Source organism: Gopherus evgoodei, chromosome 16 (genome assembly GCF_007399415.2).
Source record: "Gopherus evgoodei ecotype Sinaloan lineage chromosome 16, rGopEvg1_v1.p, whole genome shotgun sequence".
Taxonomy (NCBI): domain Eukaryota; kingdom Metazoa; phylum Chordata; order Testudines; family Testudinidae; genus Gopherus; species Gopherus evgoodei.
Genome location: NC_044337.1, coordinates 19,847,403 through 19,866,672, shown reverse-complemented (window position 1 = coordinate 19,866,672; position 19,270 = coordinate 19,847,403). Strand labels below are relative to the sequence as shown.

Genomic DNA, 19,270 nt, shown 5'->3' with positions numbered 1-19,270 from the left:
AGCCGACTTGATTGGGCAGCCGGTATCACGTGCTGGGGGAAATCCAGCTGTCACGTGCCGGAGGAGGTGGCTTTCCGATTGGGCGGAAGAGTCACGTGCCGCGGTCTTTTTCAAAACCCGGAGGAGACTTGTTTGATTGGCTGAATTCCGCCACGTGAAGGGAGTGAGGCGGTCACGGCGGGGCTCAGGGAGGTGGCGGTGGCCCAGCACGTGTTTCCTCTAGACCCAGCCTCCTTCCGGTCTAGGGCCGGCCCAGGGCTCCCGCGGCTGCCGGGATCTAGGGAGGCGGCACGAGGCACCCGAGTCAGAACCCCTGGAGGGCGGAACAGCAGCGGCCAGAGCAGCGGGGACCTGGCCGGCGGCTCTGGCGCGGTCACGCTTTTCTCGGCCGCCTGCCTCACCCCGCCACCTGTTACGTAGCGACGGCAGGGGATGGAGCCGGCCCCACAGCCAGAAGCAGAGCAGAACAGCTGGAACCCAGGGCTCATGTGACCGGGCAGGCGCCTGCTGCCCCCAAGAGGCTGCTAGTCCTGCTGTGATTTCGGGACCCACCGCTCCCCGGCAGACAGCTGGTTTATGTAAATAAAGGAAAGCATCCACCTGAGATGCCTCTGAAGGAGTTTGCTGATCTGACCTCGCCGTTGTTTCTCCACGGCTACCGTGTTTCATGCCGCTGACACCCACCTCAGTGTTAATTGAGCAAAACAGGGTAGAAGTGAGGTAGGATGCTGCAGCTAGTATACACGTTTCCCACAATTCCCTGCACTGCACATGCCAGAATAACACTGGAAATAAATACTCAAACGTGCAGTAACTACTAATGCCCAAACACTAATTTCTTCTCATGCTGTATCTATATTAACTTTCCCATTTTTCCAGTCACTACTACATCATTGGCACTTGTTTTGCACAAAGAAATGCTAGCTCCATTATTTCAGTCACACCTGAAATAGGTATATGGAGAGTCTTCCTTGGTTTTTGTAACTATAGTATTCACTGCTGCTCAAATGTGAGTTTACTGGTATATTTATACACATTACAACAATTCCTGTATTAGGCAGAATACACTATTGTGGTAGTATAGATCAAAGTTCTAGACTTCTTGATACAAACTGGTCATCAGGAAGTTTAGACTTGAAATTAAATGAAGGTTTCTAACCATCAGAGGAGTGAAGTTCTGGAACAGCCTTCCAAGGGGAGCAGTGGGGGCAAAAGACATATCTGACTTCAAGACTAAGCTTGATAAATTTATGGGAGGGATGGTATAATGGGATAGCCTAATTTTGGCAAGTAATTGATCTTTGACTCTTAATGATAAATATGCCCAATAGCCTGTGATGGGACACTAAACAGGGTGGGATCTGAGTTACTACAGAGAATTCTTTCCTGGGTGAGTGTCTTGCCCACATGCTCAGGGTTTAGTTGATTACCATATTTAGGGTCAGGAAGGAATTTTCCTCCAGGGCAGATTGGCAGAGGCCCTGGGGTTTTTTTGCCTTCCTCTTCAGCTTGGGACATGGGTCACTTACTGGAGGATTCTCTGCATGGATAAGTCTTTAAACTACGATTTGAGGACTCCAATAGCTCAGACATAGGTCAGGGGTTTGTTACAGGAGTGAGAGAGATTCTGTGGCCTGTGTTGTGCAGGTCAGACTAGAAGATCATAATGGTCCCTTCTGACCTTAAAGTCTATGAAAGTAGTCCAGTGCACAAAAGCAGCTACCTCACCTCTACCAAAGTGACTTTCCCCCCCCTGCACACTTTTTAAAAGAACTTTTTTTTTTTTCTGAAAACCATTTTGTTTAAACCACCAAGAATCACCAACAAAAGGCAATAGTATTTAATCTTTTTTAAAAAAAAGTATTGTTACAAAACCTAATACAATTAAAAAGCATTTTTTAATATATTTAGGAAGGACTTAATGCTTTAACAGTTTATGTATGTTGTCTCATTTTCATATTTAATTATACAAGAGTTCAAAATACTTTCCCCTACCTCACCCCTCAGGGCAGTAAAAAAAAAAAAAAGATTTCTGTATTTGTTTTTTTTTATTTGCTCCCAGCATTTATAAAATACTTGGACACAGCACTACTAGAGGGAATGAGGAAAAAAAGGCAGGAACACAAATGTTTTGCGTCCAGTGCTCCACTTCGTTTTAATGGGAGACTGCAATGCACAAAGAGTGACCGCTGGGTCTTGAGGTCCCAGTCCAGCAAAGCACTTAAAGTATGTGCTTTGCTGGATCAGATTCTGGAAAGCCACTGTTGGTACAATCTAAGGAAGAGTAATACTGCACCAGTGCATAACTCTTCTCCCACAATAAAAACAGTAAGGGTAAAGGTTGCATATTTTAAGACAGCATTTTTTAAATATTAAAGCAAACAATCTTTAAATAGTGATTTCTATATGTAAACAGAACACTTGGGGTAGAGTTCCTTTAGTGGTTTTTTCACGGTCCATCATCTGAAATTTCAGAAATTCTGTCTATTGATTTAAGGAGTTCAGCAACAACCTGCAATGATTCTGCTCCAGAGACCAATTGCCTGGAATTTAAAAAACAAAATACTGAAAAGGATAGGGCAGATTATGAGTAACAAGAAATGTTACCAGAAGAGGGGTCAATATGCAGAGACAAAACAACAAACAGGGCATTTCAAACTTCTTTAGATCAGAGAATATTTATGCAACTTCAGTTGCTAAGAAAACACAGTTCACTTGAATTGCAAAATTCACTGTAAAAAAAAAAAAGCTTTAGGTAGTTTAGGATTAACATTTACATCATTAATTAAAAACCCTAGTTGTACAAAAGCTTAATACTACACAGAAAATGGACAATTTTGAACAGTTAGTGAAAAATCTGAATTGTGTAATTATTTTCCTGCAGTGTGTGTACAAAGACAACACTGAGCTACTGTAGGCGAACTAGAAAGTGAAACTGAACAGTATTTGCACCTCCACCTATGTGAAATTGAAAATGTAAACAAAAAGGTGAAATCATGATCTCATGAATGTCAATGGAAGAGCCTCCAGTACTGTAATTTTCATTTAGTCTATAGACTCCTGTTAGGACAAGTTCTTTATTTTACAGTTCTCGTTATAAAGCTGAACTTACTTTATTGAAGAGCGTGAATTTGTAATTACTCTCAGAAGATTCTGCAAGGCAGTATCTGCATTTTGTTTCACTGCAGCCAAACTAGCAGACTGGCCAGTCTTCAAGGCTTCATTCTCTGTCTTGTAATTCTTCAGCTGAACCTTAGGAAGAGTTTAGTTTATTATAAGCAATTTTCCTAGAGCAGCTGCACATTTATTTATATAAGATGGCATGAGAAAACAATTCCTATGAGTACTTGAATGCTGCTTTTTGGGGGCTAACTTAGGGCTCTCTCCATTAGGAACTTGTGCCATCTGCAAGATCATGGTCTCCACTTACAGGGATCAAAATTCTTCATGTGATCTCTCATCCAGGACTAAACCTTGGAAGTCTTTACAAATGCTTTCAGGTCTGGTACTAGTCCCACCAAATGCTTCTAACCCTGGCAGGTTGCTAGTTAGCAGTCCCAAAATCTGCTTCATTCTGAAAACCATCTTGCTTCTGCTTCCCTTACTCAATTTTAATTCTGATATTAGAGTAATGGATTTTCCAACTCATTTAAAAGTTAATATTTGATATCAGAAAGCTGGACTTCCCCAAGTGGTGTTGGGATTACTGTCCTATCTTACACTGCTAAGAGAAAAGGCACTAAAATCAGTTCAAATTCAGAGTGTGCATTGGGGATGAGGAAGAGGTTAATCAGAATAATGCAATTTTAATGTCTATTACATAACATACCATGGCTAAAAGTCAGTGTTTGTGCCAATGGAAAGTGAGAAATCCCAGATTCTGTGGGATAAGAAGCCTCACAAGTTACTGGTCCCATAGCACACAAGTTCTAAACACTGGAGTTGTGAAATTTTTGGTTTACATTTACATTACATTCAGTCAGAACACAAGGACATTTTATAGAAGATTCACCCACAGGTGAATACTTTTCCAGTAGCATTGTTATAAACTCTGTGTAATATCAAGATATGTTTACCTGAAGTTCATACAGTAAGAGGACCTTAAAAAGGAGAGGACAGATTCATACCTGAAGTAATGCATTTTCCTGTTTCAGTTTTATAACGTTATTTTCTGCTTTCACAGCCCGTTTCTGGAATACAAAATATCAAGATTTATACTGCAGTAGTGACTAGAATGCACTATGCATTTTCCTAATACAGAAGAATGTATAAGTCCTATCTCCAAGACTAAAATAACATACTAAAGATAGAGAAGGGATATAACATACCAGTCATGTGATCAAGGCAGCAATATCTGTCTGCCTTCTGAGTAAGGAAATAATTTATTCATTATAAACAAACAGATAACTTAATTACCAATTTTCTTGCAGGCAATGCCTATATGTAAATATTTGTAAATTATGTGTCATTTGGGTGTTTCCAAAAAGTCTCACAGAAACAGCTGAATTTAAGTGATTAAGACTCTTTAGTCAATCATGCAAAGCCCTGACTCCTCTAGTGGAACTCAGCTCCTTTTCATGTTAGCAGCCCTTGCTTCAGAAGTGCTGTCAGTAATAGACACTTGATAGTATGAAAAGTGATAGATAACTTGTCTCCTGAATAATGGAAGGGAAAAAGTTGAACCAAAGTGTCAGAGTTGAAAAGAGAATGTTACCATTACTGAACCATCCTCCCGCCTGCATTGCTTATGCTTCCTCAAGTGTTTGAGGAGGAAAACAAAAACCCACAGGGTAGCCCTGATCATGGTTCTGTACTATAAGAACATAAAGAAATATTTACAGTCATCAACTGGAGATTCTGTTCTACATGCTGTACCATTGCTTCTAGATCCCGGGCCTCTTTTTGCTCTTTAATCTTGTTCTCTTCTATTTTTTTTTCAAGCTTCTTTACCCTTGTTAAAGAGAACAAAGTAGGCATTTTTATTTGCATTCAGTGGAAAAGTACACAAAAAGTGTTGCAGGCAAGAAGATTCTATTATCAATATTTTTAGAACATCCTAGATAGAGGCTTCAGTATGACAAAAATGTTTATTCTAATGCATTACAGAAAATCCACCCACAGAATTAGGTTGGACCTCAGGGGATTTACTTGTTCAACATCCATTAGCGTTAAGGATAATTATACAGCTGAATCTCTGCACAACATGTCCATTCACTGTCAGTCTATATTATGTTGCTTTTCAAGCCATTCTGAGGCATGGTCAGTAGTTGTGTAACAGTCCATTTTTAGGAAAGTGTGAATTGCCTCAGTATGTGAAGCAGCATGGTGGAGTGGACAGAGGAATTCCTCAGTTCTAATCACAGCTCTGTCACTGACTCACCTGTGTCCTGGGGAAATTCACCTAACCTCCCCACCATCAATTTCCCTATTGGTAAAATGAAAATACTTATTGGCCTTAAAGGAGCAAAGTAAAGATTATTAATACATCACTTTGAAGGTCTGAAGTGTTCCAATAGGCAAGTTTGCCCTCATTGACAAACTGAGTTGAATAAGTTATAGAAGAGGACAGGATTTGGCTCCAATTATTATTAAAAAACAAGACACCAAATCAGACAAACATTCTACCTACTTTCCCCGATTTCTTTCTGAAAGGAAATCCAAATGATTTCTCAGAAGCCAAAGGTTTCTCAGCTGAAATAACCCTGTAGTGAACTTGTCATACAGTAGTGTAAACCAGTAGTCTCCAATCTTTTTACACCCAAGATCACTTTTTGAATTTAAGGGCAACCCAGGATCTCTACCCCACCCCTTCCCCAAAGCCCTGCCCTGCTCACTCTATCGCCCTCGCCCCCCTCCATTGCTCAATCTCCCACACCCTCACTCTCTCTGAGCTAGGGTAGGGGGGTTGGGGTTCAGGAGGGGGTTCCAGGTACAGGCTCTGGGAGGGGGCTCAGGGCTGGGGGCACCAGGCAGCACTTACATCCGTGGCTCCCAGTTGGTGGTGCAGCGTGGCTGTTGCTAAGGCAGGCTCCAAGCCCAACACCGCTCCTGGAAAGGGACAACATGCCCCTGTGGCCCCTGGGGGAGAGTGGAGGGCACATAGCTCCGTGCACTGCCCCTCTCTGCAAGCACCGCCCCTGCAGTTCTCATTGGCCACAGCTCCTGATTCCCAACCAATGGGAGCTGCAGGGTTGGGGCAGGCACGGAGCCTGCCTTAGCAGCTGCACCATCAGAGATTGTGATCGACTGGGAGATCCTATAGCAGGGGTCCCCCAAGTGGTGCCTGCAGGCACCAGCATCTAAATGCGCCCGCGTCCTGGCCGGCAGTCAAGCATCTGCTGAAATGCCGCCGAATTTCGGTGGCCTTTTGGCAGCGACGCCTCTCAATGACGCTGCTTGTCAGCAGCAAGCGGCATCATCGAGAGGCGTCGCCGCCGAAACGCTGCAGAAATTTGACGGCATTTCGGCAGATGCTCCACCGCCGCCACAGTCCTTCGTCTGGTGCCTGCCAGACGAAAAGGTTGGGGACCACTATCCTACAGGATTGACCAATCGATCATGATTGACCAGTTGGTGACTAATGGCATAAACTGTCACAAATCTTGTTTCATTCAGTTACAGTGTGTAAGGATATCAGCACTTCATTTATCAAGTTCATGATTTCTTTTTCGCTGTAGTATACATACCTGTCTGTCTGAGTTTCAGAGAAGAAGTGAAGCTGGTTAATCTTGCTTCTTAATCTGGCATTTTCTTCTTGTAGCTGCAGAAAAAATACTCATTAGAAATCAGGAATGTATGGTCTGGTGATCATACTGATCTTTTTAACATGCAAAAACTAGCATTGATGAAACCTTCAAGTCTCACTTCTAGAGCTGGAAAAATCTTGGCAATTTCCATGAACTAAATTCACAAACAATATTTAAGAATATATCCTCTCAAGACCAAAATAATAATAAGCTCCATCTCAGAGGAAAAACCATGAGGCATGGAGAGATTAAGTGAGACACGTGCATGCCTGTATAAAGATTTTATTGCCAGGAATATATGGAGAGCGATGAGGGGATTTTATAGGTCACCCTGAGTGCCTACAGAAACCTTTGTGCTGTGTCACACATCATCATTACTTTTAACTTCTGCTAGATAGAAGAGTTTAGAACTATTTCAAGGGGTTTCCATTTCACATTCCTCCGACTCTGAAGCCAAGTTGCCTTAATACCATGCACAGACTTCAGTGAAAATGCAGATACATTGTAAAGGCCCTGCAGGGTGACCTACAATAACTGTTCTGTAAGACGCTGCAGTGCAAAGTTACACTTGTATTAGAAAGCCGAGGAGGGGGAGGCAATAACCTCTGTTGTGAGAGCAGCCGTTGAGCTTACAGCGCTCCCCAGGCCTGGAGAAGGACTCGGCGTGGCAGCGGAAGCTGGGATGCTCTGAAGGGCTCTGCAAGCTCGGGCAGGGACGAGCTCAGGCGCGTACCTCTCGGAGGCTCGGCTGCGGCCCCTCTCCAGCTCGCCTCCCGGACGCCAGGCTCTGCTCTGCGTAGCCCAGGGGGTCACTCTCGTCCAGCTGCCACGGGGCCGAGTCCTCCAGGCCCGACCAGCCCGTGCGGTCGCAGTACAAGGAGTCCAGGGCGCTGGGCCCCGGCGAGGCGCTGCCAGGCCCGGCCAGGTGGGCGTGTTCCACGGCGGCGGGCTGGTAACAGCCGCTCCACTCCGCATCCTCCTGCTCCTGCTCCAGCTCCAGCAGCGTGTCTCCCGCGCTGGGGTCCGGGAAAAAGGGCTCCTGGCGCCGCAGGCTCAGCCCCGGAGCCCCGGCGGCCTGTGGGGAGAGAGGGCGCGGGTGGGACCGCGGGCTGGCGGGGGGGACCGCGAGCTGGCGGGGGGGGGGGAGAGGGGGGCCGCGCGCCAGTCACCCCCCGCCCCCCCCGCACCTTGGGGCTGGCGCCGCGCGCCGCCGCGCTCCGGCCCTGGCTCCGCACGAACTCCCTGAAGGAGAAGGGGTTGGCCGCGCCGGGCTCCTCGCCTGCGGGGAGAGAGGGGACGCGTCAGCCGGGCCGGGCGGGCTCGGGGAGCCCCCCCGTGCCCGCCCCCTCCCGGCTCTCACCGCCCCAGAGGTGGGGGTTCGGGGAAGGGGAGCGGGGGGCGCGGCTCTGACCCGCCATGGCCCCCCCGCCTCCCCTCAGCAACGGCTACAGGCCCCAGACCGGCCAGCGGGCTCCCCCGGGCAGGAGGCGGGGCCATCCCCGGCTAGGCCCGCCCTTCCTGGGACTGACCAACCAGCAGCCGCCTCAGCGCTAACCACTCAGAACCCGCTCCCGGACACTCGGCCCCACCCCTCACCGGCATTGGCCAACCAGCAAACGCCGCCGTCCAACGCGTTTAGCTCCGCCCCGGGCTACGCACGTGGTTCCCTGCCGGGCCGCCGGGCGGAAGGGGAGGGCCGAGGCCGGGGCTCACCGGACATAAGATGGCGGCGAACATGGTGCGGTTTCGGGGTGGCGCGTGGGGCCCGGTTCGCAGGTGAGCGCAGCCGCCTCCCCCACCCGGACAGGGACCGCGGCCCCTCACCCCCCTGTGACCCACAGCCCTTCTCCCGGAGAGCCCCCCAGGCTCTCCTCTGGCAGGGACCCTGAGCTCTTCCTCCTGCCAGGGACTCGAGAATCCTGGTCTGCGCCAGCCAGACTCCCCCACCCTCCCATCAGTGAATCCTAACTGCTTCACCAGCACCTTCCCAATAGCCCCGGTGCCACCCCCAGGCTCTCCTCTGGCAGGGGACCCTGAGCTCTTCCTCCTGCCAGGGACTCGAGAATCCTGGTCTGCCCCAGCCAGACTCCCCCACCCTCCCATCAGTGAATCCTAACTGCTTCAGTAGCCCCGGTGCCAGCCCCAGGCTCTCCTCTGGCAGGGACCCCCAAGAGCTGGGTCAGGGATGCCACCTTCAGGACGCGGCACACTCCTAGCTGCCTCTCGGCAAGTGACCTCACAAGATCCCCCACGTGTCCTGGGGCTTTACTGTTGCTGAGCTCTGAACAGAGTTTCCGCTGACCTGTCTATAAATAAGGGAGTGTAAATGAAAGCACATCTGTCTGTCTCACCTACCCAGCCTCCTTCCCTTGGGGCATCATGCAGGGCTTTCCTTTGGCTAGAAACCCATTCCCTCAACTGCATGATTGTGGGAACATTTTAGCCTCCTTCACAGTTTGCTGAACGTTGAACAGCCCTTGCTGGACAGAATTGGAAACCTCACTAATCTTCTGGCAGTATGACTGTCACTAGTGAGGTCAGGGCCAGCTGATTCCATGTATCTACTTAAGTACTTATGTGGCCCCCAGCACTGTAGTATCTGAGGGGATTTTTATCTTCTCTACACCCTAGCAAAGTAGGGAAGTGCTATAATCCTCGCAAGCAAAGCACCCACTCTCAATTGTTACTAAAAGCCTGTTTGATGAACTGAGGTCTGGTGCACTGTGATTAATGTTTTTATTCAACTGTCTATGATTGGTCTAGGTTTGGCTTGGCAGCCTACAGAAAATACAGCAGTGGTGGTGGCTGCCCCAACGTCCCTCTCACTTCTCCTCTGCCTGGAGTACCTAAGCCTGTCTTCGCAACAGCTGACGGACAAGAGAAATTTGAAACCAAAGTTACAACACTAGAGAACGGACTGCGGATTGCATCACAAAACAAATTTGGACAGTTCTGTACTGTAGGGAGTAAGTACTGAATGACTTCAAGCAGGCAAGTCTCACTGCTCAGGGGAAGTTTTATGACTGGTGTTATACAGGCCAGACTCAATGATCACAATGGTCCCTTCTGGCTTTGTAATCTAGGAATCATTGCATTTGGGGATCTACCATATATAGAGGACCACATCCTGCTTTGGCACCAGTGGCCAAATTCCCATTGACTTAATTGGGAGCAGATTTGGTATTTAGATACCAATGTGATACAGACATACCTAATGGCTTGTCTTCACTGCACAGTTAACTTGAGTTATCTACGCTCGAGTTATTCCCCTTGAGTTATCCCAGCTCAAACAGGAGCAGACACTCTGCAAAATAACACTGGTGGCCAAGTTAGCAGCTGATGAGTTGCGTTAACTTGAGCTTTGGCCTATACCCCAGTGGGCCAGCCAACCTGAGTTAAAAGCACCTCACTTGAGTCAAGGGGTTTTGTGTGTGGACAGGAGCAACACTTGAATTATAACTCAAATTAACTTTGCAGTGAAGAGAAGTCCTTAGAGATATGGTAGTTAAATATTTACTTAGAAATAATCTAATGCACTGAAATTACTATGCTTTAAATTGAGATGGCCTTTGTTAGTCATATGCAGTCTCATGCTTGTAAAATCAGTGAATAGGCTATGGGGTTAAAATAAATATTAACCTTTTTTTTTTTATATAAGTTCTTGTAAATTCAGGATCAAGACATGAAGCAAAATACCTTAGCGGCATTTCACACTTTTTGGAAAAGTTGGCTTTCTCTGTAAGTATTGTTTGTGACGATAAGGTTCCTGAAGCCTCTGTGTTAAATACTTACAAAAAACCTAAACTCCGTTATTAGTATGTCTGTAATTATTCTCAGAAGGCCCAAGTCTGCTTTCCTTGAGCACCCAAGATTCTTACTGATTCAAGGAATCCCGTTTAAGTTCTGTGCATATATTTGCTTCAAGTGGGAAAAAAAGAAAAGTGCTTCAGTGTATTAGGTCACACTAACAAATGGTAAATAGACATACATTTCATAAGCCGTAATACCTTTTTTTTTTCTTTATTAGTCCACAGCCCAGTTTGGCAGCAAAGATGAAATCCTTCTGACATTGGAAAAACACGGGGGTATTTGTGATTGTCAGGCATCAAGGTACACATCTTACTCTGTATTTCCGCACACATGAATAGTTGTCATAATTGCTGACAGCGACGCAGCATGGCTGAACTTAATTTTCTGTTCCATCACAACGATGACTTTGTTTTGGAATAGCAAGAGTAATCTCTTTGTGGCAAATTACAATAAGGATGCTAGTGTGAACATAAAATGAGAAGGAATTTTAGCGCTTTACTGTTTCCAAGTACTGGGCAAATATTACCAGGAGTTCATATATTCTACTTGTAAACTGAATGCAAAATATCTGTTTGTGTTGCAGGGATACCACGATGTATGCTGTTTCTGCTGATGCCAAAGGCCTAGACACTGTGGTCAATCTACTGGCTGATGTTGTATTACAGCCCAGGTTATCAGGTGAGAGAATCCAAGTCTCTGTTTCAGGAAAGGATACCTAGACATTATGTGACAACATTATTTCAGTACTATTGTTCATTACATCCTACTAATTTAAAGACTTTACAGAGGCTGTGTTGACTATTGAAGTAACAGAGCAAACATTAGATTGTTATAATTAGGAAAGTTAATATGCTTATGAGACAGGTCAGTCATTTCTACTTCCTTCTAGCAATGGGGTTTGTTTTAGACTGTTTGCTTCCATCTGAGAAGATGGACAGAGAATAATATCGCCCTAGTCTGCAAATGGATCCAGTCTATTGCTGCTTTTCTATATCTGCATGCATCTGAAGAAGTGGGTTTTTTACCCATGAAAGCTTACGTCCAAATAAGAACATAAGAACGGCCGTACTGGGTCAGACCAAAGGTCCATCTAGCCCAGTATCCTGTCTACTGACAATGGCCAATGCCAGGTGCCCCAGAGGGGGTGAACCTAACAGGTAATGATCAAGTGATCTCTCTCCTGCCATCCATCTCTACCCTCTGACAAACAAAGGCTAGGGACACCATTCCTTACCCATCGTGGCTAATAGTCATTAATGGACTTAACCTCCATGAATTTATTCAGTTATCTTTTAAACGCTGTTATAGTCTTAGCCTTCACGACCTCCTCAGGCAAGAAGTTCCACAAGTTGACTGTGCACTGTGTGAAGAACTGCTTCCTTTTATTTGTTTTAAACCTGCTGCCCTTTAATTTCATTTGGTGGCCCCTAGTTCTTGTATTATGGGAACAAGTAAATAACTTTTCCTTATTTACTTTCTCCACATTACTCATGATTTTATAGACCTCTATCATATCGCCCCTTAGTCTCCTCTTTTCCAAGATGAAAAGTCCTAGCCCCTAATCATTTTAGTTGCCCTTCTCTGAACCCTTTCTAATGCCAGTATATTTTTTTGAGATGAGGAGACCACATCTGTACGCAGTTTTCAAGATGTGGGTGTACCATCGATTTATATAAGGGCAATAAGATACTCTCTGTCTTATTCTCTATCCCCTTTTTAATGATTCCTAACATCTTGTTTGCTTTTTTGACCACTGCTGAACACTGCGTGGACGTCTTCAGAAAACTATCCACAATGACTCCAAGATCTTTTTCCTGAATAAATCTGTTAGTTTTTAAGGTGCCACCGGACTAGTGGATACAACTTAACACGACTACCCCTCTGATATTCAGTGTTTTACTTAAGACTGAATAGTGTGCATGGATTCTTTCCCCCACCTGTCTTAATTTGAGCTTCTTTGTTTCTCGACCTCAGGGATTCTGCTGGAGCCAACATCCCACGGTGTTCCTCCTTGTCTATGCAGGACCCCGGGAGTTCATTACCTATTCAATACTTCAGACAGTGGTTCATGTCCTTTTTCTTTCACTGTAGGTGAAGAAATCGAGATGACTCGAATGGCTGTGCAGTTTGAGCTTGAAGATCTGAATATGAGACCTGATCCAGAGCCTCTACTAACGGAGATGATACATGCGGTAAACTGCTGTGGGATTTGTCTCTCACACGTTGCTCTCTGCACTACGTGATGCAGTTTATTTCTCACCCTTTACTTAATTTCACTGGTGCTTTTTATCTAGGCTATAAACGCGCTTTTATTATGCTAACATAGAATTGGGGGAAGCATTTTGCTTATGCTCCGTTTTGAAATCCTATATTCTGCATGAGGTAGAAAGTCAAGAAAGGGGCAGTTAAAGTTCCAACATAAACCAAAGCTTATTCACACTGTAGTCTTTGTATAGTGTGGTGGATACTTGCATTCATGCTTCTTTTAGAACTTCCTGTCTCCAGCATTCCATGAAATGATGCTCAATGTGTGTTCCCTCTCATACTGCATCTACATTAGCCTAGATGTAAAGGGGCAAGGGAAGGCTCACATCATAATTTTGAGGGAGAACAGAGCATTTTATGTGCTAAACTAAGGGTGGTTGTATGTTCACCCTCCCAATAGGCAGCCTACAGGGAGAACACCGTGGGACTCAACAGGTTCTGCCCTGTGGAAAACATAGAGAAAATGGATCGGAAAGTGCTCCATTCGTATCTGCAGAATTACTATACACCTGACAGGATGGTGTTGGCTGGAGTTGGGATAGAGCATGAGCAATTGGTGGAGTGTGCCAGGAAGTATCTGCTTGGTGTAGATCCAGTGTGGAAAAGCGACAAGCCCAAGCAAGTTGACAAATCAGTCGCCCAGTACACGGGAGGAATCATCAAGGTAAAATAAAAGCAAGAACTAATCAGAGCGTCATGCGACTTTTTAAAGTACAGTAATAGATTTGAGCTCCCTTGATTTCATTCATAGTGGTAGGTCTTCATTTTCAAAAAGACACCTCTTGAACTTGTGATAAGCAGCATTTGTATCCACAAAACAGTTAATTACATCAGTGCTCATTTGTACATGCAGTTGCCTACTGTGCAGATAGAAGTACAGGCTTATGAATGTGCAACGGCTCTGTGTGCACCCATTGTGGCTGCTGCTGGGCAACCTGTTTGATTTCTGTAATTTACTAGGCTACACTCTGAAAGTGAAATTCGATCCTAATTTGTTCTTTCTCCCCACAGCTTGAAAAAGACATGTCGGATGTGAGTTTGGGTCCGACTCCAATCCCTGAGCTGACCCACATCATGATTGGGTTAGAAAGCTGTTCGTTTTTGGTAAGTACTGTCCCAAAATTCATTGCTGTGCACACCCTAAACTAGCAAAACCTTGAGCAACCATGTCATTGTTCAAATGTTGGAGCTGTTTTGTGTCTGAGAGCACAGATGCATGCAAGTAGCAAGGGAGCTTTTTCCATCAGTAGCCTGTTGGGAGGCTGGGAAAGGTTTTGCCACCCAACTCTCAAATGCAGGAGTTTGCTATCGCATGTATCACTAGTTAGATCTTGGAGATATGCACCAATATTTGCATGGCTTCTTGTGTTCATCAGGGGCCTTTCTCCTGGTTTTTTTCCCTCTTCCACTTACCTTTGAGCACTGAGACACCCTGCACTGCATCTCCACTGTAGAGATGATGGACTCTCTTCTTGTGATTCAGGAGGAAGACTTCATTCCCTTTGCTGTATTAAACATGATGATGGGAGGTGGCGGTTCCTTTTCTGCTGGAGGGCCTGGCAAGGGCATGTTCACCCGTCTGTATCTTAATGTGCTGAACAGGTTTGTTTACCTCTCTTTCAAGGAATGCTGCCAAAAGACGCTTCTCTGGATGTGGGCCCTGAACAGAAGGCCTCATCTGAAAGCCTAAATGTGTCCATTTGTAAAAATCAGCTCTTAGAAGCAGATGTGTCTTATTTGGGAGGAGGTGGGTGTAGTTCAACTGAGCACATGGGTGCCCTGGAATCCTGTCGTCCTCCACTGGCCCATGCCTTCAACTGGGGAGGAATCTTGAAAATTAGCAGTTGATGCAACTACACAGTATCCTCCTACAGAAACAGTGAGGAGGGGAGTAGAAGGCAGACATGTACAGAAGAAAATAATCAGGGGAGCGGAGACCAGTTCCTAATGATTGGACTGATAGTTTGAATTCCCATCAGCATTTGGGAATCCTCACCTTGAAGATGAAGCAGGGAGTGTATTGTCTTTTGTTAGTTATAGAGCACTCAGATGCATGTTTTTGTACTTACAGGCATCACTGGATGTATAATGCAACCTCTTACCATCACAGTTATGAAGATACAGGTCTCTTGTGTATTCATGCCAGTGCAGATCCTCGACAGGTACGTGACTCTTCTGTATTCCAAAGGAAGGGACCTCAGGAGGTCATCTAGTCCAACCCCTGCTCAAAGCAGGACCAATCCCCAGATTTTTACCCCAGTTCCCCAAATGGCCCCCTCAAGGATTGAACTCACAACCCTGGGTTTAGCAGGCCAGTGCTCAAACCACTGAGATATCCCTCCCCCATAAAGTCAAATTCATAAAAGGTAAGTCTGTCACTGACTTAATTTCAGCTAGAGTAGCTCTTTGCATATTATCATTAAGCAGTTATCGGTTGCATATAACACATCAAACTTTAAGTCATTCACCCCTAGAGGGTATGATACGTTATTTTGCAGTGGGGCTGCATGTTCATAATAGCCAATTCTAACTGTAAAATCTTAATGGCATTGTGAAAGTTCACCACTCTGGAAGAGGGAATCCTATTTCCCCCTTAGCTGACTTTGTATCAAGGTGAACTGGGTTCATGTATTCCTGACCCACTGCTATAAACATCTTCCCCAAATGGCTCAGGTGCTCTGCACAGCCTCCCTCCCCTCCCCTTCTGGCAAAGTTCCATTCGCAGTGACAGGAATTGCTACTGTGGTGCCCCACTACAATTTTCCTGTACTCATGCAGTTCAACGAGAGAGGGGTTTACATTTTTCAGACTCCAAAAGGAGAAAGAGGAAAGTCACACCCTGCTGATCACTGGGTTTTGATCTTTTTGGTTTTTTTCCGGTTAAACCCGACAGAGAGTGAGCAGGCATTGTTCTGTTTTTCTTTCAAAGACTCGCTTGTTTTTACAGATCCGAGAAATGGTGGAAATAATTACAAGAGAGTTCATTTTAATGGCGGGAGCAGTGGGAGAGGTAAGTTGCCCAGACCCTGTTTTATGCACATGGTCTCAGTACTGAAATACCATGGTGATGGGCCCTAGCTAGGCTGATGAATTTCATACATGAGCTTTTAAATGTACATTTTCTGACTGTGTGTCATGTCTTAATAGTTTAGTAGTCACAAGAGAATCTCCACAAGGAGTCAGGTGTTCGTAGCTCAATTTTGTGTGTGTAGGGGTGGCAATATCTACACAGGAGAAGGGACCCTTTGCCCAATCCTGACTTCACATCACTTCATTTTAGAATCAACTCTATTAACTTACTAAGCACCTTCCTTTTCCTCTGAAACCCACCTTTGCAGACTCATTCCAGCTGTAAAGGCCATCCCAGCTCTAGACTTAGGCTGACAGCAGAATGTGATGTTGATGTCTCTGTTATTCCAGGAGGAGGAGGACTGTGTACGGCATGCAGAGGAATTGCCAGTCCTGAGACCAGTCTAAAGCAGTCAGCTGTATTTTCTGTTGCCATACAGGTGGAATTGGAGCGAGCAAAGACCCAGTTGAAATCCATGCTTATGATGAACCTAGAATCCCGGCCAGTTATCTTTGAGGATGTAGGAAGGCAAGTGCTGGCAACAAACACAAGAAAACTCCCTCATGAGCTGTGCTCTCTCATCGGTGAGTAAACCCCATGGACTTTGCACTGTGTGTGTTGGGCTGTAGGTGCACTCTGCTGATAGGGGGCAGGGAATTTTCAGCAGAATCCCCCAAGGGCAGCAGTCGCTCTAGGGATTAGATATTTGTCTGTCAGTATTGCGGCAAATGCCCAGCTCACCTTGCTGTTGACGGTATTTCAAATATAGACAGCAAATGTAACCAGTGAGGCGATGAAGTGCCAAAGCCCATTGAAATCAATGGAAAGACTTCAGATTTGGTCCTTACTGTCTAGCGGACTGGACAGCCAGGCCATCCCAGCGCTTGCATGGACTTGCTCTGTGTCTGGTCAAGCCACTTAATGTTTCTGATCCTCTGTTTCCCCCTCTGTAGAACAGATACCACCTTTCTCACTCCGTGGGGTGTTAGGAGGGAGGGTGACAGTGCAAATGGAAGTGGTCATGTTGCCCCCGCAGCCCTAGGGTGTGTGTACACTAAGCAAGGCTTAGACACAATCAATTTGATTTTTAAATTAAGAGCCAGCCTCATAAGGCTTTTATGGGCAACCCTGGGAGCAGCCCCTCCTCCCTATCCCCGTCTCTTCTGTCATCTGCGTTTTGCCTCTGAATTTATTTCAGCTTTGCTGCCGTAATTACAGAGAAAGGCCCTCTTGAGTGGGGCGTAGTGCATGAGTGATATGGGCCGGTTCGTGTACAAAAACCAGAGCAACTGACCAGCAGAACTGGCCTGACACAAAGCACTACCAAAAAAGGTTTTCTTTGATCTCAAAATAATTGTGGCAATTATTTACTAGTTAAAAAAAATCAGAGGAAAATGCAGTTGTGAACTGTCCCGCTTTAACTGGGCATACTTGTAATACATTGACTTAATATCTTCAAAGCATCTCACAAAGTAACCCTCACAACTGTTTGCGAGCTAGCTCTGTGCTTCTGTTTGACAGAAGGAGAAATCTGACACACAGTTCGTCAGAGCTGGGATTAAAATGCAGGCATTCCAAGTATAGAGCCGACATGATGAAATTATTCCGTCTCCAGGGCAAAGCTTCTATCTGTGTTTAAAATGCATTTGAAATAGCTCTTGTTATCATCTGCAGGTAACGTGAAACCCAATGACATCAAGAGGGTGGTTGCAAAAATGCTTCGTAACAAGCCAGCAGTGGCTGCACTGGGTGACTTGACGGAATTACCTACGTATGAACACATTCAAGCAGCACTGTCTAGTAAGGACGGGCGGCTACCTAGGATGTATCGGCTTTTTCGATAAAGCAGCAAATGCCGTCTAGAACAGGAGACTTACTTTTTTTATACATATTGTTCTTTGGATTATGTCACTGCAAAGAATATTTACATGCACATGATGTAAATATGGAACTTTCCTTGTAGCTGAGACGGCTTCAGATGTTCAGAATGTGAAGTGTTCATGTTGATAAAGGCTTACAGACCGGTCCCAGCTCTGAATGAGCACTTTGGCCATCAATAAATTCTTCTGCCTACCACAGAAGGCTGTGCCTTTCTCTTGGCACTTTGAATAGTAGTGTGGCAAAGCAAACCTAAACCACTACAGGTGAAAGGGCCACATATATTGATGAACTAGCCAAGATCTTAGTTACCACGTGCTTTAAATATCCAGTATTGCAAGGGAAGTGTGTTCATGTTACTTTTTCTTCATCGGTCTGAGCATTGGAAGTTGTAGCCCAAAATGTGTGGTACTCCTTACTAAAGGAATAGATTTAGGTGGAGTTACATTTCATAAGTCAGTTGTCCTCCAATCTTGTAGACTGTGAGTAGTAATACTGTCACGTGGGGAGGATTGTTACAAGTACTGCTGAAGTAAGGTGCTAATGTGATGCTTCTTCATGCAGAGGATATATAAAACTAATCAAGTTGAACGGAGGGCACTAGAACAATCTGTCCCCATGACAAAGTTCTGAGTTTATACTTCATTAATTTTAAAATGTAAATACTGGCTGCTATTGTAAAATACCTTCAGTAATCTGAACAAGATTGCTGCATGTTCTTGTTAGACATATCATAGATAACATACTTTGTGTTGTCAGGCAGATCGTCTCTGTAAAGGGTGTGGGGTGGTAGATACTTGGCCACACACCGCTCACAAAGTTAGGTTGAACCTTAAGTGTAACTAATGATTTCTTGCAAACAGAAATGCCATTTACCCTGATAAGAGTTTATTTCCCAAGGAAAGATTAAGCCAAATTAAATGTTGTCAGCAAAGAGACAATGATTTGTATAAAGAGCTTAGTCTTGAAGCTAAAAGCTTAGAAGAAGAAATCCATATAAGAATACCACCAGTAACGGGTTTAGTGACCTGTTTCTCAGGCACACAAGAACCCATCACCTTTCTAGGCATAAATAGTTAAACTGTTTAGTGCTGCCATTAAATGACTATGCATAAGTGATCAAACTGAGCAGGTTCAGAGACAGCTACTAGCTACACACACATTCATTCATGTGAGTGGAAGTTGTGCATGCTCCTGGAGCAGAGAACAGGCCCAAAGTGGTGCTGTTAATTCTTAACAAAATGCAGCTGCTTTTTGAACCCATGGTACGTTTTACAACATACAGCTTTGTCCTGGCAATTGTGGTGTGTATCTTTGTCGAGGAAATAAATAAAGACATTGAAATGAATGGGTGTGATTAGTAAGTGAGCCAAGTGACTATGACAGGTTAGAAAGTTATCAACTCTAATGGATTTCTAGACTGCTTTGTTGAATTGATAGGGCTTTTAAACTAATCCATAAACACTTAGTAAGGCAAGCAAGAAGCTTGGGTCCTACTTTA

At 45.1% G+C, this 19,270-nt stretch overlaps 2 protein-coding genes across 3 annotated transcripts; one reads left to right on the top strand and one right to left on the bottom strand.

Annotated features, from left to right (window-relative positions):
- Nucleotides 1-1,855: 1,855 nt before the first annotated feature.
- Nucleotides 1,856-8,235, bottom strand: ENTR1 (endosome associated trafficking regulator 1). The gene is made up of 8 exons (XM_030535856.1): nucleotides 8,107-8,235; nucleotides 7,934-8,025; nucleotides 7,480-7,821; nucleotides 6,687-6,760; nucleotides 4,840-4,951; nucleotides 4,128-4,190; nucleotides 3,113-3,252; nucleotides 1,856-2,543 (listed from the first exon to the last, which is right to left on the bottom strand). Exons 1-8 carry the CDS (start codon nucleotides 8,162-8,164, stop codon nucleotides 2,450-2,452), a joined length of 975 nt encoding a protein of 324 aa, XP_030391716.1. The 5' UTR covers nucleotides 8,165-8,235; the 3' UTR covers nucleotides 1,856-2,449.
- A 182-nt stretch (nucleotides 8,236-8,417) lies between these two features.
- On the top strand, nucleotides 8,418-19,117 carry PMPCA (peptidase, mitochondrial processing alpha subunit). 2 transcript variants are annotated; one of them, XM_030535290.1, is made up of 13 exons: nucleotides 8,419-8,522; nucleotides 9,510-9,712; nucleotides 10,405-10,484; nucleotides 10,774-10,856; nucleotides 11,140-11,234; nucleotides 12,648-12,748; nucleotides 13,222-13,485; nucleotides 13,833-13,925; nucleotides 14,305-14,423; nucleotides 14,893-14,983; nucleotides 15,769-15,831; nucleotides 16,331-16,475; nucleotides 17,566-19,117. In XM_030535290.1, the coding sequence occupies exons 1-13, from the start codon at nucleotides 8,470-8,472 to the stop codon at nucleotides 17,733-17,735; spliced, it is 1,560 nt and encodes a 519-aa protein (XP_030391150.1). In that variant the 5' UTR covers nucleotides 8,419-8,469; the 3' UTR covers nucleotides 17,736-19,117. The 2 variants fall into 2 exon arrangements, with proteins under 2 accessions (XP_030391151.1, XP_030391150.1); XM_030535291.1 differs by lacking the exons at nucleotides 16,331-16,475; nucleotides 17,566-19,117 and adding an exon at nucleotides 16,242-16,324 and having other exon boundaries at nucleotides 8,418-8,522.
- Nucleotides 19,118-19,270: the final 153 nt, after the last annotated feature.